This window comes from Rhinatrema bivittatum, chromosome 1, assembly GCF_901001135.1.
Source record: "Rhinatrema bivittatum chromosome 1, aRhiBiv1.1, whole genome shotgun sequence".
NCBI lineage: Eukaryota > Metazoa > Chordata > Amphibia > Gymnophiona > Rhinatrematidae > Rhinatrema > Rhinatrema bivittatum.
In genome coordinates, this window is record NC_042615.1 from 141,584,732 (window position 1) to 141,610,747 (window position 26,016).

The following is a 26,016-nucleotide window of genomic DNA, read 5'->3' on the forward strand; positions in this document are numbered from 1 at the left end:
TTAAATAAATTAACCTCTAGTTTCCTTAACATAATTAATTGGATAATTAGAATCAGGTGTGTAATTAATTGTGTAACAAGTAAAACTTCCTGCAGAATATATCTATACCACCAAGTTTGGGCATCCTGTCCTATAAAAAGGTACAAAAGGTTTTGAGTTTGTCATACAAGTTAGTGGCAACTCTTTATGTCACTATCAAATGAAATTTTAGATGACTTACAAAAAAAAAAAAAAAAAAATTTGATGATGCTCATCTATGTGGACAGGGTTACAAAAACATTTCTAAGTATTCAGGTGCCATCTATTTACTGTCAAGGCAGTCTACAAAAGGAAAAATCTGAAATCTGCAGTGACTTTACTCATGAGAAGCCATCCATGAAGCCACAGAGAACTCCAGACTAACATCTAAAGATTTGCAGATCTCTCTAGTTGCTGCTGTGAGGGTTAATGAATCAGCAAAGAACTGAATGGGAATGGTGCCCATAGCTAGGAAGAAACCATTGCTCTCTAAAAAGATGCCTCATATTCGCAAAGGAGCATCTGGATAACTCAAGACTTGTGAAACAAAGTTCTTTGGTCAGATGAGTCAAAAACTGAACTTTTCGGTAATAAGAAATGTTTTGTTTCGGCAAAAAATAAACACTGCTTTCCAAAATAAGAACCTCATCCTGACTGTCATGCATGGTGTGGGGCTTTTTTGCTGCATCAGAGCCTGGATGATTTACTATCATTGACTGAACCATGAATTTGGCTTTATAACAGAAAATTTCAGACAATAATGCCAGGCTATCTATGAGTTGAAGCTGAGCTCAAAGTGGGTCCTGCAGCAAGACAACCACCCTAAATATTCAGGTAAATCTTCTACAGAATGGCTAAAAATGAAGATATTTTGTTTTTTGGATTGGCTATGCCAAAATCCTGACCTAAACCCTACTGAAATATCGTGCCAAAACCTGAAGCTGTTCATGTAAAGAAACCTTCAAATGTCAGAGTTGAAACAATTCTGTATGGAAGAATGGGCGATGCAAGGGACTGATCAACAGTTATAGGAAACGTTTAGTTGAAGTGATTGCTGCTCAAGAAGGTGCTATCAGGTTAGTGAATGAAGGGTTTGTATACTTTTTCACACAAAGATACATATTGTTGACTAATCTAAATATATTCCTTTAGTCTCATTTATTTAAAATTGCTTAATTATGCAAGCTCCATTAATTATGTTCAGTGCAGATTACAAAACATACATATTATAGACAATATAATGAAATAAAATCTGTCCTCTTTTATAAAACCTTAAAAGCTAAATAAAGTTAAAAAAAAAAAAACCTTTCCTAAATATTGCCTTAATCTTTCTAAATACCTGAAACCTCCAATTCAACTGTGTTATCTTTTTCTCTGATAAGGTTTTGGATTAAGATCTATGATAATTGTGTTTTTTTTAGTATAAATTGTAACTTTATACAAACTTTCTTCACCATTGTATGTTTCTTAACTCATTATAAGCCTTAACATTTTATACTGCTTGTCATCTTCTTAATCACCCAACCAACCTCTTCCCCTTCACACTATTATTAAAATGCCTTTTATGATTCAGTTATATTTTCTGGTAATGTCATCTTTTGCTTATTCTATTCTGACAGAAGGAAGGGAATACTAGCTCCCAAAAGATAGTTAAAAAATGTATTAAGTTAGCCCAATTTAAAAAAAAAAAAAAATCACCTTTTTATAATTTTTTTTATTGGTTAATCTTAATTTCTGTGCATTCAAGTAGGCTAATAGGGCAGACACACTACTTTATTAAAAATCATTTGACATCCAATCACACAAACCTAAGATAGCAACTAACAGCAAGTAGAACTCTCTTAAGACAATTCTTTTAAGGAAAAAGTGCAAAGTGTTGAAGAAAATTTTGCAAAAAATAATTGTCCCCTAATGCTGCAGGATCCATTCATTATAAGCATTACTTTCACCAGCAAAATGTGAACCTCTTCTCCCTGCCCCCAAATGACAGGCAAGTGAATCCCAGCATTTCCAAAGCAAAAAAAGTGTAAGGTATTTTTATGAGTTTCATTAAACTGCTCCTAGTCCCATTGTCATTCCTTCCAAGCTTTCAAAACACCTGCTAGCATAACAGTGTGACCCTGCTTAACTGAAACTTCAAGTCAGTCCTTGCATTTTTTTATTTTCATTTAAAAGAAAACACACAGTTTGGGTTTTTTTTAGGGAAAAAATGCTTTCGGAGACTAAATATTCCAAATCATTCGATGAAGCGACAGAACACAGGCAGCTGTACAAATATTTACACACAAGAAAGCCCTACTGCGCACTTCTGAAAGTTATTTCAGAGGTAAAAATCCCAACAAAAAAGCACTTTCCAGCACTCTCACAGAGGTGTGTTTAGGTCTCTCCTTTTCAGGTTGCCCAAGTCTGTGTATCTCTTATCACTGGATATGAATATACTGGACATGAAAATACAACTCTGTTCTATGCTTTACACTGAAGGACAGACTTTGTATCTCTACAAAAGAAAATACAGATCTTACTGGTTTCAAAAACCAAAGCATTCTGAAAGCCCTTGCTTTTTGTCCCTGTGCCTGTCATTCGCTAAAATCAGAAGGTACACATACTGTTCTAAGTCATCACACACATACTGTAAGAGACTTTGTTTTGCGTAAGAATATAAAGTTTGTTCTTTGCTAATTAAGCCTTAATGCTGCAAAATATTTTATAAAATGGCAATAGCGTTAACCAAAATAATTTCACTGACATGCAAATGTTACTTTTAGATTTACAGTTCAATTTATAATTATAAGTCTACAAATAAGAATCAAACTACCGTTTTTGCTACACCATTTTCAGTAGTTTCTTCTTCAGTACCAGGTGGAGGAAGAGAACTGAAAAACAAAATTCAAGACAATATTAATTACTCTAAAAGTACAGAATAATTTGTATTATGAGATGCAGGGAAAGGAGGGCAGATGTTGGAGAACAGAAAAAAGCAGAGTTGGTGGAGGCAGTAGCATAAAGGATGGGAAACAAAGAAAAGGACTGGAAGGTTGAGAGAGAGGAAAATGGGGTGGAGGGGGTAAATGAGAGCAATGAAGATATGGCAATGAAATGAAGAAAAACTGAAGGCAGTAAAATAAAGAGGGGGAGAGTAAAGATCACTTGGGTCCTTGGTGGCCTTGGTGACCTGACCATTATTTCACTAGTCCTGCCAAAACAGGCATATTTTTTTTAAGGATATTCAGAATTTACATACAGGCCGATACAGTACAGTGCGCTCCGGTGGAGCGCACTGTACGGTGGAGCGCACTGTTAACCCGCGATTGGACGCGCTAGCTTACCCCTTATTCAGTAAGGGGTAATAGCACGTCGAAAACGCGCGTCCAACCCCCCCAAACCCAATAGCGCCCGCAACATGCAAATGCATGTTGATGGCCCTATTAGGTATTCCCGTGCGATACAGAAAGTAAAATGTGCAGCCAAGCCGCACATTTTACTTTCAGAAATTAGCGCCTGCCCAAAGGTAGGCATTAATTTCTCCAGGCACCGGGAAAGTGCACAGAAAAGCAGTAAAAAACTGCTTTTCTGTGCACCCTCCGACTTAATATCATGGCGATATTAAGTCGGAAGTCCCGAAAGTTTTAAAAAAAAAAAAGAAATCAATTTTGAAATAGGCCCGCGGCTTGAAAACCGGATGCTTAATTTTGCCGGTGTCCGGTTTCCGAACCCGTGGCTGTCAGCGGGCTCGAAAACCGACGCCGTCAAAATTGAGCGTCAGCTGTCAAACCCGCTGACAGTCGCCTCTTTTTACCGTCGGCCCTAATTTAAATAAATTAATTTACTTTATCACGTGCACAGGAGAGTGTCCTGTGCTCGTGCCAGGAGAGCGGGCGCTCGCCCGCTCTCCCGCGATTTTTACTGTATCGGCCCGATACTAACATAGTAATGACAGCAGAGAAGAATCAAATGGTCCATCCAGTCTGCCCAGCAAACTTCTTATGGTAGTAACAGCTGCTCTATGCAGGTTACTCCCATGTTACTGTTAAGGGAAGTAACTGCCGCTCTGTACAGATATCCCTACAAATTATAATCCATAAAAAATTACCGCTAGCAACATTTTTACTGGGTTATGAGCCTTCTTGAAAATTTAGACATTGCTGCTTAACATGCATTACTTGTGGATTTAGCTGTAGAAGCAGTCCTGTGCTTTTTCCATTATGTCTGCATATCTGTACCCTAGACCACAAAAGTCAAGGCTTGTGATGGTTGTCAGGTGAATCCAATTCCCCTTCCGCTGACCCCCTCGTTGAAGTGGAGAATGATGTTACAGTTGCGTTACAGCATCAATGCTTATTGGTTATGCCTTCTGCTAAAGATGGTAACTACAGCACCAGCAAGTTACTTTTCTTCATTTCCATCCTCTAGCCTTCAGGGATTCCACAGTGTTTACCCCATGCCCCTTTGAATTCTTTGACTGTTTTTGTAATTACCACCTCCTCCAAAAGGGTATTTCCAGGCATCCACCTCCCTGTCTGTGAAGAAATATTTCCTGACATTGGTTCTGAGAGGTACCCAACTGGAATTTCATTTCATGACCCCCTATTTCTACAGATTCCTTTCCAAAGGAAAACGTTCAAAGTTAAATGCATCATTAAAATCTTTCAGGTATCTGAAAGTCTGTATCATATCTCCCCTGCACCTCCTCTCTTCCAAGGTATACATATTTATATCCTTCAGCCTCTCCTCATAAGTCTTCAGATACAGACCCCGAACAATTTTGGTCACCCTTTTCTGGATGACCTCTATCTTGCAGTCCTGGGGGAATTCTGTGCTACTGCGGAGTGCAGAATTTGCGCAGAATTCCCATTTTTTGTGCAGAAAATGACAGAGGAGACCCTGGCATGCCGCATACGGAGCACATGAAGATGACGATCCCCATGCGCCATTTGTGGCGAAGATTAAGGCCCCATGTCCTGCGGGACGCTCTCCATTTGCAGCGAAGATGAAGGCCCCGGTGAGAGTGAATGTGTGTGTGTGAGAGGGAGGGGTGTGAGAGGGAGGGGTGTGAGAAAGAGGAGGGGGGGGTGAGAGAGCAGGGAGAGGGGTGTGGAGGAGGGGAGGGTGAGAGAGAGAGAGAGAGCATGGGAGGTGAGAGAGCGGGGGGGGGGGGAGGGATGCTTGAGTGTGGGTGCCAGAGAGAGAGAGAGCCTATATGAGGAGATTATGAAAGAGTGTATATGTGTGTGAGAGATTGGGAGCTTGTGTGTATGAAAAAGGAATTGTGTGTTCATGAGGGTGCGAGCCTTTGTGAAGGGATTGTGTATGTGTGAGAGAGATCCTATGTGAAGGGGAGTGTGAGAGAGAGACATAAGTAGCCTGTGTGGGTGCATATGCAAGAGAGAGGGGCCCTGTATGAGGGGGTGTATCTGTGTGAGAGAGTGAGGGAGCCTGTATGAGACTGTATGTGTACTAGAGAGAGGGAGCCTGTATGAGGATGTGTGTATGTGTACTAGAGAGAGGGAGCATGTGTGTGAGAGAGGGAGGGACAGAGGGAGATTGTGTGAGGGGCAGTACTGAGAACAGGGTCAAACTCTGGGACCAGTGATAGAGTGGAAGGGATTGAGCCTTGAGGTGGAGGGGAGAGATACTGGCAGGAGGAGGAGTTGGGGCCTGAGAGGGCAAAGTGGCCAGGGGAGTAGGGAAAGCGAGTGGAAGGGACACTCTTACACTGAATTTCTAGGTAAATTTTGCTCAAAATATTTTAAATTCTGCATCTCTAAGTAATAACCTTTTTCTATATTACTGTATTTTTCGCTCCATAAGACGCAGATATTCTCCCCCTACTTTTGAGGAAAAAAAGTGTGTCTTATGGAGCGAAAAATACGTCTCTCTTTCACGCTCCCCTTCACACAGGATCTCTCTCACACATACACAATCCCTTCAAACAGGCTCGCACCCTCATGAACCTTGAGTGTGGGTGCCAGATTATCATGTAAATCACATAGGAAGTAGTACAATCAGAATAGAACCTCGCTGAATAGGAATTGCCTGCACAATCCTTCCATGACTGTCCCGATACAGACTTTCAGCAAGGTTCTATTCTGATTGCACTACTTCCTATGTGATTTACATGATAACCTGTCCCTGTGATAAATACTATATAGGCAGGACTAAACGTTCCATACACACACGATTAATAGAACATCGCAGTTGCTTAACTACTGCCAAACTACAAGCTCCAATAGTGGCAGATTGTATAAAACTCAATCAATTAAGATGTTGCCGAGCAACTTTTAGTCAAAAGTGCAGTAGAATTTGAAAAAGATGTTGCCGAGCATTTCCAACTTTTAATCGATTGATTTTTGATTTTGATCATCTCTACAAGAATCTCAGGACCTTTAGCGCTATACTGTGGATATATGGTTTTCTACCAGCATGTATACCACTCATCCTCTCTCCACCTTATTATTTGCACAGAGATACCCATACCAGAAATAGTATTCAGAGGAACTAAACAAATCTTAGTGAACCTGAAAAATATATTAGGGCAAACTGACAAACTAAAGAGTAGCATATCACCTGGACTAGAAAGAAGGTGCTGAAAGAACTGAAAAATGAAATTGCAATTATTACTAATTTGTAAATTATCATTAAAATAGTCTATGATACCTGAAAACTGGAGGGTTGCTAATGTAATGCCAATTTCTGAAAAGGGCTCAAGGGGTTATCCAGGAAACTACAAAACAGTGAGTCTGATGTTAGTTTCTACCATTTTGCTTTGCATAATCATAAAGAACAAAATTGCTGAACATATAGATAGGCCTTCATGAGACAAAGTCAACGTGGATTTAGCCAAGGGAAGTCTTGCCTCACCATCTGCTACATTTTCTTGAGGGCGTAAATAAACATATGGATAAAAGGTGAGCCAGTTGATTATAGTCTAGCTGGATTTCCAGAAAGCATTTGACGAAGTCCATCATGAGAGACTTCTTCGGAAATTAAAAAGTCATGGAACAGGGGGCAGTGTCCTTTTGTGGATTGAGAATAGTTAAAATTTAGAAAACAGAGAGTAGGGCTAAGGGTAAATTTTCCCAATGGAGAAAGGTGAATAGTGGAGTTCCCCAGGGATCTGTTCTGGGACTACTGCTTTTTAATATATTTATCAACGACCTAGAATGTAACTCGCCTTGAGCTAAATAAATAAATGGAAACGACGAGTGAGGAGATCAAATTTGTCAAAGATATCAAATTATTCAAATTTGTTAAATCACATGAGGATTGTGAGAAACTGCACGAAGAACTTGCAAAACTGGGAGTTTGGGCATGCAAATGGAAAATGAAATTTAATGCAGACAAGTGCAAAGTGATGCTCTTAAGAAAAGTAAACAAAATTAAAAACAACACAATGCAAGGTTCCACATTAGGAATCACCATTCAGGAAAAGGATCTAGGCGTCATCGTTGATAACACATTGAAATCTGCTCAATGTGCTGCATTTAAAAAAGGTTTGGACAAATTCATACAGAAAAAGCCCATAAACTATTAAGGTGGAGTTGCAGATATCTACTGCTTATCGCTAGGATAAGCAGCATGGAATTTATCTACCCCTTGGGATCCTACCAGGTACTTGTGACCTGGATTGGCCACTGTTGGAAACAGGATACTGGGCTTGATTTATCTTTATTCTGACCCAGTATGGCAAATCTTATTTAAACAATTTTTATATATTGTTTTTTTACTAGGAGGTAGTCAAAACGATTTACATGATGAACATACATATTAAAAACAATTAAAATAGTAAATACAGACAACAGTAACAAAAAATAAATTAGAAAGTGAGTTAAAAAGAAAAAATAAGAACAGGCAACATAATTAAAATTGAAGGAGAGAAAATTAATTCCAACTGGGTGTAAAAAGGCTTATGATCATAATAAAATGCTACATAAATATCTAAATTTCTACTACTTTTTCTTCTTGTGCCCTCCCTGAAGAAAGCACACCTCACGTCTACAAGGGATCGGGCACTATCCATTGCTGGACCCTTGCATTGGAATTCCCTCCCTATACATCTCAAACTCGAACCTTGCATCATAAAATTCAGAACCCAACTTAAAACTTGGCTCTTCAAACAAGCCTTTCCCCAAAATCCCTGACGACCATAGAACTGTGATTTATATTGTTTCCGGATTGACGCTGATTTGAATTGACTGATTTTGTACTGTCGCTGATCTTGAATTGACTTGTTTTTTGATCTTGTACTCATGACTCTCTAGTTACCTGTTGATTTGTTCCTATGCCTGCTTGCTTTCCTTTTAGTACACTGTATCCACTCCCCCTCCCTGTTTTTTGTAATTTCCTTCCTTTTTGATGGTTCGATGTAAACCGATGTGATGTTTCGACTAACGTTGGTATATAAAAGACTCCTTAAATAAATATAGATCATGTCAGACAAAGAAGAGGAATGTTTGTGATCTTAAAGTGTGGCTGTTATAAATGCTGTTGTTTTATAAATGTTTTTGTCTGCAAAGTATGGATGCTCTCCCTATAAACCGCTTAGAAATTCTGATAGGCGGAATCAATAAATTAAATAAATAATTCATATAATCCTGTGAAATTTTCAGATTTTGTGCTTCCAAAGTCATATTTCCCTTTGACACTATCTAACCTATTTTGAAAGATCTAGGATGTCACAGACTACTAGCGATAAAACCGATATATCACATCACACAGGTAGAGCAGTTTGCTTTACGTAAATGGTGTCTTCTGTAGATAGCAGGATGAATTAACCATTAGATGTAGGTGACGTCATACAGCAGCTCCGAATGGACTTGTCTCTCTAAGCTGTAGAACTTTGAGCTCTATGAGCACGTTCATTGCTGCATGAGCATCCCCGGTCAGTAAGAGACCTGAATTTTGTTGTGTAATTGAATCTCCATGAAAGTGGGTGGGCATTCCATTGTTAATTCATCCTAAAGAAAACATTGTTTATGATAAGCAAACATGCTTTTTCCATCAATAAGCAGGCTGGAATTAGCTACTATATGTGGGGAGTCCCAAGCTGTGGTGCGATTACTGAATACGCAACCCAGACTCCACTGTGGAGAGTGGACTACAGCGAGAATAGTTTACAAAACTGCTTGTCCAAATTTACTGTCAGTTTTTAAAATGTTATCAACACAGTAATGGGATATGAATATGTGGACTAAAGACCATGTTGCAGCTTTGCAGATTATCTTCGATGGGTACTTTTCGGAGATGCACGACAGGATGCCATAGCTCATAGCTGATAAGCCTATGAGTTTGTAAGCTGATGTCCTACTAGATTGATAGATGCAAGCAGCTATCCAACTGGATAAAGTTCATTTGATGACTTATTTTAAGGTGGTTAGTCTTAAGATTAAAAGCGGATTAGCTCGAGTACATTGCTTGTAATACACTAAGGCCCATTTGCAATCCAAGGTGTGGAGGGGTTTTTCTTCCTCATGAGTATGTGGCCTTGGGAAGAAGGTAGGTAATAAGACCAACTGATTGATAAGGAAAGCTGAGGCAATGTTTGGTAGGAACTCTAGGTGAGTATTAAGAACCATCTTGTTGTGACAGAACTGCAGGTATGGAGGACAGTGGGCGAGAGCCTGAAGTTTATTGATTTTTCTCGCCAAGGTAACCAACGAAGAAAAGTACTTTCCAAGTTAAGAACTTTAAAGGAGCTGACTAACAGTTCAAAAGGAGGTTACATCAATTGAGAATAGACCACATTGAGAACCCTTGGAATAGGCAGTTTCTGTATTGGGGGGTTTGATATGCCATAATCCTTTCATAAACCATGACACAATCAGGTGTGTGGAGATTGGTTTGATATCTAATAAAGTATGGTAAGCTGCAATGGTGCTCAGATGTTTTCTCACCAAGGCAGTAGCAAGACTGGAATTACATAGGTGAAGCAAGTATTGTGAAAATTGCAAAGGCTCACATAAGAAGGGATCAGAATCATGTTGCTGGCACTAGATGAAAAAATCTTTTCCATTTGAAAGTGTAGTTACTCCTGGATGAAGATATTCTAAAGGAAATGAATTATGTCTTTGATCACAGATGGCAAGTGAAGACTGGTGCATTCAGAATCCATGCTGTGAAGTTGAAGGCTGAAAGACTGGGATGACAGACCATCCCATCATCTTTGAGTTAGAAGAGCAGGTTGGGATCTCAGTGATATGGGAGGACTGATGGAAAGTTTGATGAGATATGCATACTAATTTTTTTTTGTGCCAGACCAGTGCTTTGAGGATTAGATTAACGTCATCTCGGAGAACTTTCTGTATTGTCTTGGCAGTAAGTGATATCAGTGGAAAAGCAATTGAGAAGAAAGCATCTTGTGCTAGCCTGAGAACACTAGGAAGAACAAAGCAAAATTTATTTAGATTTGTGTTTTGCTGTGATCTGAACAGATCAACTGTCAGTAGACCCCAGAATTTGAACACTTCATTTGCTATTAACTGTTGAAGAGACCACTAGTGAGATTGAAAAACTCTACTAAAGGTTGGAAACACCTGGCAGATAAGTTGCCTGGTGTTGTTCCACCCAGTTCCAGATCTTCAGCGCTTCCCAGCAGAGAAGCCATAATCCTGTTCCTCCCCACTGACACAGAACGTGGCAACTTGATTATCTATTTGACCTTTTGGAGACAGTAAAATGCCTACAGTACCTGAATGTAACTGTTATGGTTTAGAGGTGTTGGAGTGGATTCTTGGGTACTGCGGTAATGGCCACTCCCATGGGAAGGAGCTCCATGAGGAACCGCAGTACTAGGCTAGACTCGAGACACGCAAACACAGAAGATTGTCTTTTATTATACAGTTTGATGATACCACCAGAAGTGGCAGTAGTGAGGTGATCCAGTAGTAGCAGTCCAGGGACCCTCGGCAGAGGAGACCCGTCTCACAATGGTAGATGTTAGCAGCACACGGTGGTATAGGGAGTTCCAGTTGCAGGTTCCCAGTGCTGAGCTGTAGATGAGACAGACTGATAAAGGTTAGATTACTCACTAAGTTGGTAGCTGTATAGATGTAGATCTCAGTAGGCAGAAGTAGTTGGATTACAGGCACCAAGGCAGGGAGAGCAGGCCCTCGAGGAGCAAGTACCTGGTATCCCAGATAGGCACCTGAAAGAAAGCAAAGGGCCCCCGAGGAGCGGGTACCCAGGTTAGATGAAATTGCCCGAAGGGCAGAGAGAGCTTCCAGTGGCAGCACGGAAGCGGCAGAGTAGCTCAGACCAGAGGCATTCCAATCCTTGCTAACTCGATGTTTTAGCAAACGAAGGGCAGGCTAAATACCCGGATGGCGTGACGTCACTCGAGGGGACGCCCCCCCGAGGTTCTCGCCATGACGTGGAATAAGACATGGGTGGCGTGCACGCGCGCACCCCCTAAGAGGCCCTCAGAGAAACATGACAGATAGCCTTGCCATAGCCGTTCCGGGGATGCCGAAGAGAGCGGCATGCAGATGCGGGCGGTAGCCATCTTCCCAAGGCTAGTGGGGAGAGCAGAAAGAAAGGTGAGGCACAGAGGACAAAGCCGTCTGAGGACCGACGGACGCAACAGTAATCCGCTCTGAAGTGCCTGAAAAGTGGAACAAATAAAAATAAATAAAGCAGGACGCTCTTATGCAGAGAGGATGTGTAAATATGGTGAGAGCATGCCAGATCACTTAGCTCCAGGAGATTGATCTGGAAGAGAGATTCCTGGCAGAGACCAGAGACACTGTGTATGGAACTGTCCTACATGGGCTCCTCAATTTTTGGTTAAGGTGTCTGTTGTAAGGACAAGCTAATGAGGACTCAACCAGAGCAGAGCACCATCCTCAAGCACATGTGGACACAACAACCAATGCAACTCCCTTACAATTGGTGGTGTGATTCATAGTACTGAAGATATTGATTGAATGAGCTGATACCACCTAGATCTTAGACCCTGCTGGAGGTAACATATGTGAAAATGGGTCAGTGAAATAATATGGATGACTACCACCATATGACATAACAGTACAAGGAGACTCCTGGCTGTGGACCTCTGATTACTGAGTAGGAATGCTTTCTGAAGCAAGGAATCTATGCAGGCTCCAATGAATTGAAGATTCTGTGTGGTTCTAGGTTGGACTTCTTAAAGTAGATGAAAAATCCTAAGCTCTAAAGTGGTCACATCCAGAGAATGGAGGACAACTTCTCTTGAATTTGCAGTGATAAACTATTTGTCCAAGTATGGGAAAAAAATTGAATACCCTGGCGACAGAGGAGAGGGCAAACAACAAAGACTTTGTATTGGTACTGGGACAAATCCACTTGGAACTGTCAGACAATGCCATGGGCTGGGTAGATTTAAAAAAGAGCATATGCGTCTTTGAGAGTACAGGACACAAATACCATTTGCCATATTGAATGAAAGGTAGAATTGTGCTGAGAGAGTTCATTTTGAATTTTTCCCCGGAGGATATTGAGGAGACGCAGGTTCAGGATCAGTCACAATATCCACTGACTTCCTGGGGATAACAAAATATCTGGAGTGGAAATGCGACTGGTGTTGTGATGCAGGTACTATTTTCATTGCCCTGGTGTGTAGAAGAGTGCATCTCCAGATGAATCTGAGGGAGATGAGAGTATCCAGTCTGGGTGGCAAATAGTGTGGAAGGGATGGGGATTGGGAGAAATGCAATACAGATCCACATTGCACAATGCTGAGGACGCCAAGAGTTCTTTGTTACTGGAGTCACTAGTCCCAGGAAAATCCTGAATTTGTCCTGCTAGCAGAAAGCAAGGAGGGGGGATTGGACAATAGTATCAAAAACTAGGCCCCTGGCTTAAGCTGAGACTGTTGGGGTTGTTTTTGGCTGACAACGTTCCCTTTGTCTAGGTCTGGTGGAAGTTGACACTGTGCACAGAAGTGGGTGGAACCAGTACTATACTGAAAAGGTTGATACTGCTGTTGGTAAAATTATGTATGTTTGTAACGATAGTAATGACAGTGCATTGGAGCAGGTTGTTCTGGCACCAGAGAGTGAGAGAGAGAGAGAGAGAGAGAGACTGGACCATTTAGTCTTTTATCTGAGACATTGCGTCTCAGCGTTTCTCTCCAAATAAGTTGTCCCCCAAGCACAGGAAGTCAGCAGGTTTTTCATGATGTCCTCTCAGAAAGAGCATGTTCATAACCATGCCATACGATGCAGTCCAATAGAGGCTACAGATACAATGCGAAGCAGAGTCAAAGAACTCAAAGACAGAATGGAACCAATTACCACTGCTTCCTCAGCGTCTCAAAATGGCTGATGGAGGGTATTCTGTTCAGAATACCCTCCATCAGGTACGGCTCCAGCATCTGAAGACAATCATGAATTGCTGTATCATGTATAATGGATGAATGGCAATACATGTGGACAGCATTCCACTCCGCAATGTTTCATTGCCAAAACTGTCTAGGATTTTATGATCTTTCCACAGTGAAGGAATGGAAAAAAGATATGACTTCTTTGCTTTTCTTCATAACTGATTCCATTATGTCAGACTGGTGTGAAAGACTGGTGTGTAAGATGTAGTACGCCGAATCCCAGAGAGTGTTGGACGAACCTTGAGATCCAGCTTTCTAGATGAGGGGAGGCAGGATATAGTTGTTTCCCATAGTTTTAAAGAGTAATACCTTAAGCAGGTCATAAACTAGTAAAGTAACAAGTTCCACCGGTGTATCCAGAATCTTCAATAGACCAGGAGCTCGGTCCATGGATCTTTGTCTTTACAGACGACTACCCAGTGCTGCTGCCAACTTTTCAATAAATTTGGAATAGGTAAGGTCTTCTGGGGCAGAAGAATGCTCCAGAGGTTCTAATGGAGGGTCCGACAATATTCTAGTGGACTCTTCATCCAAGTTTGTGGGTAGTTGGCTGGCTTAACCAGAACTCCAATGATGAAGAGGTATGCACTCCTTAAAAGATTCACGCAGTTCTTCCATGCTCAAATCCCTGGAGCACTGTGAGTATGGTGGCATCATCCACAGGCTTCACATGTTTTTTGGTCATGGTCTAATGGCTGTCTATAAAGTATATGATTTCTCCCACAGAGGGCAGTTTTTGAACCCACTCACTATTGACTTTTCTTGTGGCCAAACATCCTGTGAGGAAGTTTGCTCTCTTTTTTATTTTTTTGGAGTACTTAAAAGTGCTGTTTGCGTGGCTGCAGAAGCAGTAAGGTAAGGCAAGACAAGAGTTTTAAAATAAAAATGCAAGTCTGAGGTAAAAAGAGAGGAGAGATGAGTACACATCCATGTTTCAGCTCAGACAAAAAATGACTGAGGAGACTCACAAGGCAATGCCCACGCAGGAACTCAGCAGAACACAAAGCTATACAGCTTGGAGAGACAAGGCCATTCAGTGCTGCCAGATGACATCACCCATATGTAATGGCTAATTCCGTCTGCTTATCGACAGAGAACAACAGGTACAAGTTAGTATCTGCTAGTGAATTCATCAAATTTCTATCTATATAATCCCCCTGTGTATGCATGTCTGAAAGTAGAAGTTTAAAATTATTTAAAATAACAAATACAATTTTCTCTATTTCAAATCACTTAACTCCCATGTTACTTTTTAAAGCTAGAATTTTATCATTTTGGGATAATTAATGCAATTATTTATTAAATGCACTTCCTAAGACCCTATTATTGGTTTATTCCTTCTTTACAGGCTAAAACAATAAAAGGATTCAACATTCCACTATGGAATGCCAAGAAGGATGGTGAATAGGGCGGTATTTAAAAGGAGAGCAACTTCTCTAACAGGAAACCTGAAGATAATCCATTGAAATTTTGCCAGCTACTCACGACACATCATTGCTAGCCAACAGAGGTGAAACCTTTCTTATACCATGTTAATATGCTCTGGGAGGAGAATGTCAAGAGCTCTGAGCTACACAGGTATTTAGCCCAGCTAAAGAAGAGCACTGAAGCCTAAAGTCAAGCAGTAACAACAACCTTTATCATGAGATTCCTGTGTTTTTGTTTTTTTAAGTTTGCCATAAAAGGGGAAAAAATACATTTTAAAAGGGGGGAATGCTGGGACGGATGATGGGATGGAGAATTATAGCAAAAAAAATAAAAAAATACAAAATACAGATAGCGCGCATGCGCATGATGCTGAACATTTGTATATGATGATGACTGTTTAGTCCTGGGGGAATTCTGGCGCTACTGCGGAGTGCAGAATTACCCCCCTGCACAGAAAATAGAAGACATCCCGGCATGCCGCGAACGGAGAATGCAAAGATAAAGGCACGTGTGTGCCGTGCTCTGCTTGCAGCAATGATGAAGGCCTGGGTGCGCCATTTGCGGCGAAAATGGAAGGCCCCCGTGTGCTGTGAACAGAATGTACTCTGCTCGCGGCGAAGATAAAGGCCTCGGTGAGAGAGAATGTGTGTGGGTGTGAGAGAAAGAATGGGAGGGAAGAGAGCCGGAGGGGGGGGGGGGGGGGGGGGGGGGGGGGTTCAGAGAGAGGGAGCCTAGATGAAGAGACTGTGAAGGAGTGTGTGTGTGTGAGAGATTGGGAGCTCGTGTGTACGAAAAAGGGATCGTGTGTATGTGAGGGGGCTAGCCTGTGAGAAGAGATTGTGTAAGTGTGAGACAGAGCCTGTGTGAAGCAGGGCATGAGAGAGAGACATAGGTAGCCTGTGTGAGGATGTATGTGTGAGAGAGAAAGGGAGCTTGTGTGGGTGTGTATGCACGAGAGAGGGTCCTGTATGAGGGGATGTGTGTGTGAGAGAGTGAGGCAGCCTGTATGAGGGTATGTGTATATGTACTAGAGAGAGGGAGCATGTGTGTGAGGGAAGAAGAGACAGAGGGAGCCTGTGTGAGGGGCAGTACTGAGAAACAGGGTCAAACTCTGGGACTGGTGGTAGAGAGGAAGGGGTTGAGCCTTGAGGTGGAGGGGAGAGATACTGGCAGGTGGAGGAATTGGGGCCTGAGAGGGCAAAAGTGGCCAGGGGAGTAGGGAGAGCGAGTGGAACACTCTTACAATGAAGTTCTAAGAAAATTCTGCTCAAAATATTTAAAATTCTGCATTTCTAAATAATAATCTTTTTCTGTATTAATTTAAAATGTAATTACTTAAAGAACTCAGGAGAAGCGGAGTAAACAGCACACACATATAGAGGAAATCACAAAAAAAAAATGTGCAGCATACAATGTACTGGACAATAACACTATGACAACCAAACAATTATTTATTTTACATTTGCACACTGAATAGTGTGCACGACATTCAATATATGGTATATAATATTGTAAATGTGGGGTTATTATATACCATATATTGAATGTCGTGCACACTATTCAGTGTGCAAATGTAAAATAAATAATTGTTTGGTTGTCATAGTATTATTGTCCAGTACATTGTGTGCCGCACATTTTTTTGTTGTGATTACTTAAAGACTGTCATGTAAATTGTGTTATGTAGACCAATATAAAGTTGCAGTATTTCAGAACTATAAGTTTTTGTGTGCAGAATTCCCCAAGGAATAACTGTTATACACTGTTACTACATAACCTTTGACTTGTCTTTTGTTTGTTGGTGCATTGGTTCAACATGCTAATAAAAAAGATTTTGAAAATAAAAAAGGAATATTTTAAGTATGCATACTTCCACCTTTCCTTTTTTCACCCAAGCATTGCTTTCCTCTCTCTCCCAGCAAAATGTTCTTTTAAAGAGCAAGGAGCTTGGGGACTGCTTGGGCCAGAGATATTTTTCCAAAATCAGCCTACATTTTTCTTGTTTAGCATAGCCATATGCCACCTCATGCTAAAATGGTAAATTGTTTAGATTTCATCAGCAGAAATAAGGCAGCTGAGATAAAATTGACTCACATTATAGGCAATTTACAAATAAAATCTACACACTCATCACACCCAGATTTTGCCTCAAGAGCTACAAAAGTTTGTCAACGGAAATAACATGTACTATATTATGAGTTGCTCGGAAAAAAAAATGAGGGGAGGTGAAAAAAAAAACAAACCACAGTGGCGTGCCTCAGGGATCTGTATTGCGACCCTTACTTTTCAATATATTTATAAATGATCTGGAAAGAAATATGATGAGTGAGGTAATCAAATTTGCAGATGATACAAAATTGTTCAGAGTAGTTAAATCACAAGCAGATTGTGATAAATTGCAGGAAGACCTTGTGAGACTGGAAAATTGGGCATCCAAATGGCAGATGAAATTTAATGTGGATAAGTGCAAGCTGATGCATATAGGGAAAAATAACCCATGCTATAGTTACACAATGTTAGGTTCCATATTAGGAGCTATCACCCAAGAAAGAGATCTAGGCATCATAGTGGATAACACATTGAAAATCTTCAGTTCAGTGTGCTGCGGCAGTCAAAAAAGCAAACAATGTTGGGAATTATTAGAAAGGGAATGGTGAATAAACGGAAAATGTCATAATGCCTCTGTATCGTTCCATGGTGAGACCGCACCTTGAATACTGTGTACAATTCTGGTCACCGCATCTCAAAAAAGATATAATTGCGATGTAGAAGGTACAGAGAAGGCGACCAAAATGATAACGGGAATGGAACAGCTCCCCTATGAGGAAAGACTAAAGAGGTTAGGACTTTTCAGCTTGGAGAAGAGACGGCTGAGGGGGGATATGATAGAGGTGTTTAAAATCATGAGAGGTCTAGAATGGGTAGATGTGAATTAGTTATTTACTCTTTCAGATAATAGAACGACTAGGGGGCACTCCATGAAGTTAGCATGTGGCACATTTAAAACTAATCGGAGAAAGTTCTTTTTTACTCAATGCACAATTAAACTCTGGAATTTGTTGCCAGAGGATGTGGTTAGTGCAGTTAGTATAGCTGTGTTTAAAAAAGGATTGGATAAGTTTTTGGAGGAGAAGTCCATTACCGGCTATTAATTAAGTAGACTTAGAAAATAACCACTGCTATTACTAGCAACGGTAACATGGAATAGACCGAGGGGCAGATTTTAGAAATCTGCACACACGCGTACTTTTGTTCGCGCACCAGGGGCGAACAAGAGTACGCGGGATTTCAATAGATACGCACGTATCCATTAAAATCCGGGGTCAACGTGCACAAGGCTGCCCAAAAATCGGCAGCCTGCGCACACTGAGCCGCGCAGCCTGCGCACACTGAGCCGCGCAGCCTGCCTCCGTTCCCTCCGAGGCCGCTCCGAAATCGGAGCGGCCTCAGAGGGAACTTTCCTTCCACCCCCCCTTCACCTTCCCTAACCCACCCCCCTACCTTTGCCGGCAAAGTTACGCTTGCTGGAAGCAGGCGTAAGTTTGCGGGCACCGGGCCCGCTGCCGCGCTCCATGTTCCGGTTGGAGGCTGGTCCGGAGGCCGCAGCCACGCCCCCGGGCCGAAACCATGCCCGCGGCGCCGCACCCAAAACGCAGCGTCACTCCTGGCACGCCCCCGAAACGCCCCTCCATGCAAGCCCCGGGACTTACGTGCGCCGCTGAACCTATGCAAAATAGGCTCGGCGCACGCGGGGGGGGGGGGGGGGGGGGGTTGGTTTTCGGGGGGTACGTGCGTATCTTACGTGCGTACCCCTTTGAAAATCTACTCCCTAGTGTTTGGGTACTTGCCAGGTTCTTATGGCCTGGATTGGCCACTGTTGGAAACAGGATGCTGGGCTTGATGGACCCTTGGTCTGACCCAGTATGGCATGTTCTTAAATTCCTTCAGACAGAAACAAGGAGTGAGCTAGGGATTCACCCTGAGCCCCATCCTCTTCTTTACATCCAAAATCTTCCCACAGTACTAAAGAGGTCCTTCGCCCCAGGACTAAAACTAAATGACTCAGAAATCAAATGTCTACTATAAGCAGCTGATCTTGTCATTTTTATCCCCATTCCAGGTGATCTACAAGAGAACCAAAACATGAGATCTACAAGTAAACTTGGAAAAAACTAAAATTATGATTTTTTAGAAAAGGCCAAAAATCTCCAACACAAATTCTTTCTAAATAACCAAGAACAGGGCACACCCTAAAATATAAATACTTTGGTCTGAAATTAAGTATATCTGGAAGTTCTAAAACTGCTATAAAAATACTGTAAGAAAAAGCTTCCCTATATGCAACAAAGATACCTCTGAACAAGTACAACCCTTCTCTCTCCAGTAACACTACTATTAAAATTATGTGATGGCACCATTCAACCAATCCTTTCACAAGGGAATGAGGTCTGGGGAATATCATTAACCCCAAGAAAAATGCTACACCTCCATTTCTGCAGACACCCATGCTACAGAAACATTCCTCTTACTACTCATCATACAATGTAAAAAATATTCAAATTCTGGTATCATCTCAGCCAGAATCTGAAGAATCTGGTGCTGGGCACTGGCTCAGGACCAAAAAAATAAAAAAAGGAACTACCATCATGACTACCCGAAGCTAAGACGTACTGCCAGCCCGGAACCAAAGAGAGGAGTCGGGGGCTCAGGCTGGCGTGGGGTTGAGTCAACCAAGTGTGGCCAGGGTTACATCCCATTGCTGTGTTGCCAGGTGAAGGAGACATTGTTAAAAAGGTGGCTTGAGGCAGCTGCCTGCCTTTTATCACTGTATTATGTTATTGTTAATTTAATTTGTCTAATTAACCTTGCTATATACCACCTTATTTATTTAAAACATGTATTGACAACCTGTCTCAAATTTATCATACTAAGCATAGGCATCAGAATGGGGGAGGGGGGCCTCAGGGGCAGTGGTTCCCCAATGTTTTGCTGACAACGGGAGAAACCTTATTGATGGTTGTGGGAGGGCTCATTATTCCCTTTCCACTGCTCATCCCCGCGGTCTTTCCATAATCCCCTCACTCACCCTCCCTACACCTGAAAAAAAATCAAAGGATGGCGGCCTTGCAGCATTGGTTATTTCCTCCCTCCCGGCTGCTGGTGCCTGAATGATGTGAGGCGGAAGAAGTGTCCCGTGCTGCACGGCCATGGTCCTCTGAATGTTTGAAGCATGGAGACTGAGTGAGGGGATCGCAGCAGCGCCAGGATGTGGTGGCAGAAAGGAATTGTGAGTGAGAAGGTAAGGAAGAGTAGGTTGTCTGGGAAGAGGAGGGGAGCAAGACTGCTGGGAGTTGAGGATCTGACAGGGGAGAAAGGGCTTAAAACCAAGAGTGCTAGGAGGTTGGGGGTATGAGAGGGGAGAGGGAGCTTGGGATGTGGGGGTCAGAGAGGGAGGCGGGGGTTTGGGATCAAGAGTGCTGGGGAAGAGGGGGCTACGGAACAAGACTTCTGGGAATGTGTGTATGAGAGCCAGAGAGCCTGTATGTACACATATGAGATCCAGAGAGTATGTGCACGTGTGTGTGTGTGAGGAAGAGAGTTTATGCGTGAGAGACAGAGTCTGTACATATGCATGTGTGAGAGGGTATGAAAGTCTATTTGTGAGAAAGAAGCTGAGAGTGTGAGAAAGAGTGAAAGAGCATATGAGTGTGAAAGAGAAAGGATAAAGTTTGTGTGGCCCTCTTTCCCCAATCCATGACAATCTCAGGGTAACTGGAAATAATAATAATAATAATAATAATAATAAAAATCCCGGATATGGAGATTGGCAGATTTTATAAGCCTTATCATCATTATCTGATGTGTCTGCTATTTTGAAATATATTGGTGTTCTAGGAAATTTATAAACATTTTCAAGAGAAGTTAATTATTGGATGTTCTCTTCATTAGTTGTTTCAAAATGTTCATTATTTTTATTAGAATGGTTTTACTTGATTTGATTTTGTTTGTTGGTCTTTCTGTATTCTGCATGTGTGCCCAAGAGGAGGGATTCTGTAGTGTACAGTTTCTGTTTAGGGTTCTACATTTCTGTTTTCAATAGATGTGTTTTGGTCTTCTAAGGCATGTTGAGGTATTTACAATGTTGCTCTTTCCTGGGTAAGGTTGTTGCTGTTTGAGGCTTGGGCAAGGAACTTAGGTTTCTTCCTTATGAGTGCCAGTCGGCCAATATGCCGAAGAGGTGCCAGACAACACTGTGACTATATAAATGCCCAATCTGAACACCCTCAGGACGCTCCGAGAATGCGCACAAAAAGGAACGTGTGTGCGTGCACAAATGGTTACCCTGGCAAGCGCTCCTATGTGCCTAACTAGGCCCCTAGCTACATGCTGAACCAAACATACAACGGTTTGCACAGTCAGACGCACTCGCACAATCAGATGGAACTGAAGAGGGCAATCTGCAGTGCACAAAAAAAAAACCGCGCAAAAATGCTGGTGCAGCCTACACGCAGCAAAGCAGCAGAGCCTTGGAGTGGGGCCTAGCCACAAGGGCTACTCAAACTGCCAGGCTGCCCCCATCCCCAGAACTCCACCAGAGGCGGGAACAACCATCGAATCGCATGCCGAGCACGGAGACCAGGAGGGGGGGTGGGGAGGAATCCCTACTCAACTCCACGTCTCTGTCTCTCTCTCTTTTTTTTTTTTTTTAACACCCTTTATCTGAGCTCAGCCCGTCCCGGCAGAGAACAAGGGAGAGGGGCGAGGGCATAGACCTTCACAGTCATGCTTGGCTTCCTGCTTTTCAGCTTTTTTGTTTTGTTTTACAGCTAATTCCATGCCAGTTGAAAACCAGCTACCGGACCAAGGTACTCATCTGAAGGACCACGGAAACCATCTAAGGAATTCTCAGTTGAGGGAGGGACCATATGGTATCACCATAGGAGAGCGGGGCAAATTAATTTTCCTATTCTTTTCTCCTTCAAAACTTTAAAGCAATCCCCAGTAAGGACATGCATGCCCACTATCTGCTGCAGATGGAGAATACTGGCGACTGATGTTACCTCAGGGGTATATACTCCCTTCCCACCTTCCTCCGTCTTGAGCCATCCCTACACAATTTTAAAAAAGGAGTCAAGACCTGGCTCTTTAAGCAGGCATTCCCTGATGCAAACCAAACCTAGTCCCTTCTACCCGCCTGCCCTACCTATACTCCCTGAAGCCTTCCTCCTCCCTTTACACCCCCTTTATGTAGCCCAGCCCCTCACCCCCCCCCCCCCACTATTTCGCCTCTTACATCTTATTAATTTGGTACCATTGTATAATTGCCTTGTAATTCCATAAGTATTACTTGTACTCAGCCCTCAATTGTACACAGCCTTCATTGTATATAGCTTTCAATTGTTTCTCATAGTTTGAATTATCTATCTTCTATATTGGTATATGATAATCGCAGTTTTATAACCACTTAATCTGGTTGCAATTGTTTTTCCTTTCTGCGTTCCTTTATTTCTCCCTCTTAGTCTCTTTCGTTCCCTTCCCCGCCTCCTCCTCTTCTAGCCTGCCCCCCTTTCCTCGTTCATTGTAGTTCACTGTAAACCGGCGTGATGTGTTTTACGAACGTTGGTAAATAAAAGTTCATAAATAAATATAAATAAATAAAATACTGTCATGTCAGCTTTGTTCTGTCTCCATCTACTGGTACAGGTATATAACCCACTGGTTTTGGATTCACCTGTCTGTACGCTAAGAAACATCTTTTGTTTGTTTGACATTGATGCCTCTGTCAATTCATTTTAGAATATATGAATATGCCAAACTTTTTTTTTTTTATATAAAACATCTAGAGTTGCTATGAATTTAAGGAAAACAAAATGCTATTAACAAAAAAAGGAATTTTATGAGAAAGATCATGTGAACTTTGTGTCTTTTACAGAACTGTATTATAAGTGACTAGCTTTGACTATGAATTGTATAACATTTTCAGCTATTTCACTGTGCCTCTCCTTTTTGCAAGCCTCCAGATGACACCTAGACATCAAACCACTTAGGTTTCTTTAAGATAACCCATGGCAGCTCAGCTGCTCCTTGATCACTAGGTATCTCCATGGCTTTTATTTTGTTCTGATTAACATATGAGTAAAAGTGGAATACACATTTAAAAAATATCAACCACAACATATCCTTATTTATGAGTCAGCATCACATTGGGTCCACGGAACTACTTGTTGTCATACATGGACCAGTGATGGAATATAATCATCCGTCAGACTAATTTTTTTTTTTTTTTAAAAGATCCTCTCTTTATACTTTACTGAACAATTGTTAAGATATTAATGCCCCAAATTCTTCACCTCTACCAAAAGGCAGGTAAATGTTCCAACAGTGAAAAAGTGTTCCAATGCTCAACAATAAAACATTTAAAAAAAAAAAATTATCTCACTGAAGAACATAATAAAGAAGCTCAACCGATGTGTATGAAGTTGAAGATAATACTCCTGATGGCAATGTTTCAGCGATATACCAGCTTCTGGGGTTACTTAATGAATTTCTGCCTTGCCAATGAGACTGGAACAAAACATTTGCAAGCTGACATTTTGTTCTAACACCCCCTTTGTTTTAACCTATCTTGTCCTTTCAAAGTACAACACATACATATGAACTTGTTCCTAGACAGAACATATACAAATATCATGAATGGAAAAACACGGATGACTCAAATGTAAGGCTGCCACCTGCCCTACTTGGCCCCTTGATTGCATTGAGAAAGACATACTGGACTGAATCTCTGGGAGAAGAGGAAGACTGCAGTACACAATTGAAAAATCATAACACACCAAAAATCAAACACTAACAACCATCATGCTGGTAAAAATTCAATAGGAAGTAAATACTGAAACAACCAAATGCAACTACATATAAAACATCATTAAAAACAATCATTCACTGTTCCCATTACAGGAACTATGGAGGTATATAAAGATTTTAAAATAAAAAAAAAAAAAATTGATAAATAAATAAAATCTTTGGTGTCTTAACATTACTGCTTAAGGCCTACCCAAACAAGGCAGCCTTTAAGTGTTTTTTAAAATGTAGATAAGCATGCCTCCTATCCTTAACTGTGGACTGAGTTCCACCATAAAGGGCCAGTGATGAAAAAAGACCTCTCTCTCATTTCTGCCAAGTGCGCCAATTTTATAGGTGGTTCATCTAACAAATTCTGATCAACAGAACTCCACAATGGTCTATATAGTTTAAGAAGAGAACTGAAGAAGTCCAATGCATCATTGCCGAGTGCATTATGAATTAAAAATATTGTAAAGGTGATTCGAAACTGGATTGGAACCCAAAGTCAAGAAGAAAGGTCAAGAGTTATGTCATCTCTTAACTTGATTCTAGATACAACTTTAGCTGAGGCATTTGTACAAGTTGTAAAGCTTTCATTATCATAAACAGAAGGCCTAAACACACAGAACTGTAATAATCTACATAGTTAAGTACAAGAGCCTGCAAAACTGGTCTAAAGTTATCGGCTGGAAGAGATGGCTTTATTTTATTCACTAAGCACAATTTAAATGAAAAGCTCTTTTAACATTCCTCACCTGAGGGCGATATGCCAAGGAAGAGTAAACAATAATTCCCAATGTATGCACTTGTTGAGAAATGGGAATACGCTGCCCCTCAAAACAGAAAACCCTGGGATTTCCCTAGAGGTAAAACACCTCAAAATCCTGACTCCAGTTTTGCTAATATTTAGCACTAATCTATTCTCACATAGCTATCTGTTGATGGCAGTTAAACATGCTCCAATTCTGCAAAGGGCATTTGTAAATAGAAGGGGCTAGAGAGGGAAAGAAGAATGGAAAAAAAAAGCTGGGAGAGGGAAGTAAAGAAAGGCAATTCCCTTCCTCTAACAAAGGTAAAAAAAAACCAAAAAAAAATAAAAATAAGCTAAAATATTTATATAAAAACTATAGCCAAAAAAAAGAATTATAATAGAGTAAAATTAGTTTCTCCACACCTAGATTTGTCTGGTACCTAACTTTTCTAAATATTATTTCACTCAGTTGGGGGGTGGCGGGTCCTTAGGGACCAGATTTTGAAACAATTACCCTACTCCTACAGCCATCTGACTAAACATTCTATTTCTGGATACCAGCAATGATAGTAAACCAGTAAAGATAGTAAACATTCTATTTCTGGATACCAGCAATGATACACAGGATACCAGCAATGATAGTAAACCAGCTGTAATTGACATGATGTAGCATGTGGCATTAAAAAGTTTATTCATTGTTCAAAGAGAGCATAACAGTTATCCATTTGTTAACACACCCACCTGGTTATTTCCTCCTCTTCTTCCTCTGGTTTATCTGCCTCATTTTCATCTGCAAAAAAATGTACAGGTTTAGATATTTTATATTTGAACCCTGGAGTAGAAATTTAGTCATATTGTTCAAAAATTAACTTCAACATAAAATGCAAGCAAAACACAGATTTTGAAGTGTGTTAGTCTGCCAACATTCAAGTCAGCAAAAAATAATAAAATAAAAACAGCAAAATAGTTTGATAGTAATGACATATTCATTAGTTTAACATATTTAAGTGCTTTGGAATCCACCTTAAATAAAAGATGGGATATCCAACAAATGAATAAAGGATATAATCATTTTGGGTCACTGGTGATTCATTCCTCTGGCAACATCAAAAGGATGCTTAAACAATCCTGAAAACTCACATCTTTAAATATATTACCTCTGAAAGTGATATCTTTAAGCAACTACTTTTTTGGTTCTTTTAACTAAAGCAAAAATAATGTAAAAATGTAAAAGTCATATAGTTACTTATAGTTATGCCAAACCAACTATGATTTAAAATAATCCTATTTATCAAGGAAATGCTTACAACTACAAACCTAAAGATAATTTGATCTAATCCACTTGTTAGTGATTCCAATCGTGTATGTCCAAATGAACATCTTACACTGAAAATTGTGCAATGACAGCATTTTGTAATAAAATAGCTTAAAGTGTCCAAAACAATTCTACATTCCTTTTACTATTGCACTTTAATTAAACATTGAAAGGTGCAGGGCAACTGAACAATAACAACTAAGAATGTATGGGAGTCTAAAGTAGTGGCAAACCAAGGTCCAAGCCAATCGGTGCAAACAGAACTCTGCACGTTAAAACTGAAATTGCACCTTTGTTTGCATTTGAGAA

At 41.0% G+C, this 26,016-nt stretch overlaps 1 protein-coding gene across 4 annotated transcripts in view; it reads right to left on the reverse strand.

The window, feature by feature from the left end:
• FIP1L1 (factor interacting with PAPOLA and CPSF1) overlaps window positions 1–26,016 on the reverse strand; it is a 323,029-nt gene that overhangs the window by 296,137 nt on the left and 876 nt on the right. For all 4 annotated transcript variants that reach the window (XM_029587658.1, XM_029587675.1, XM_029587666.1 and 1 more), the window contains exons 2-3: window positions 25,134–25,182; window positions 2,834–2,891 (exon numbers count right to left, since the gene is read on the reverse strand). In XM_029587658.1, the coding sequence (XP_029443518.1) occupies window positions 2,834–2,891; window positions 25,134–25,182 (107 nt within the window). The remainder of the gene's footprint in view (window positions 1–2,833; window positions 2,892–25,133; window positions 25,183–26,016) is intronic.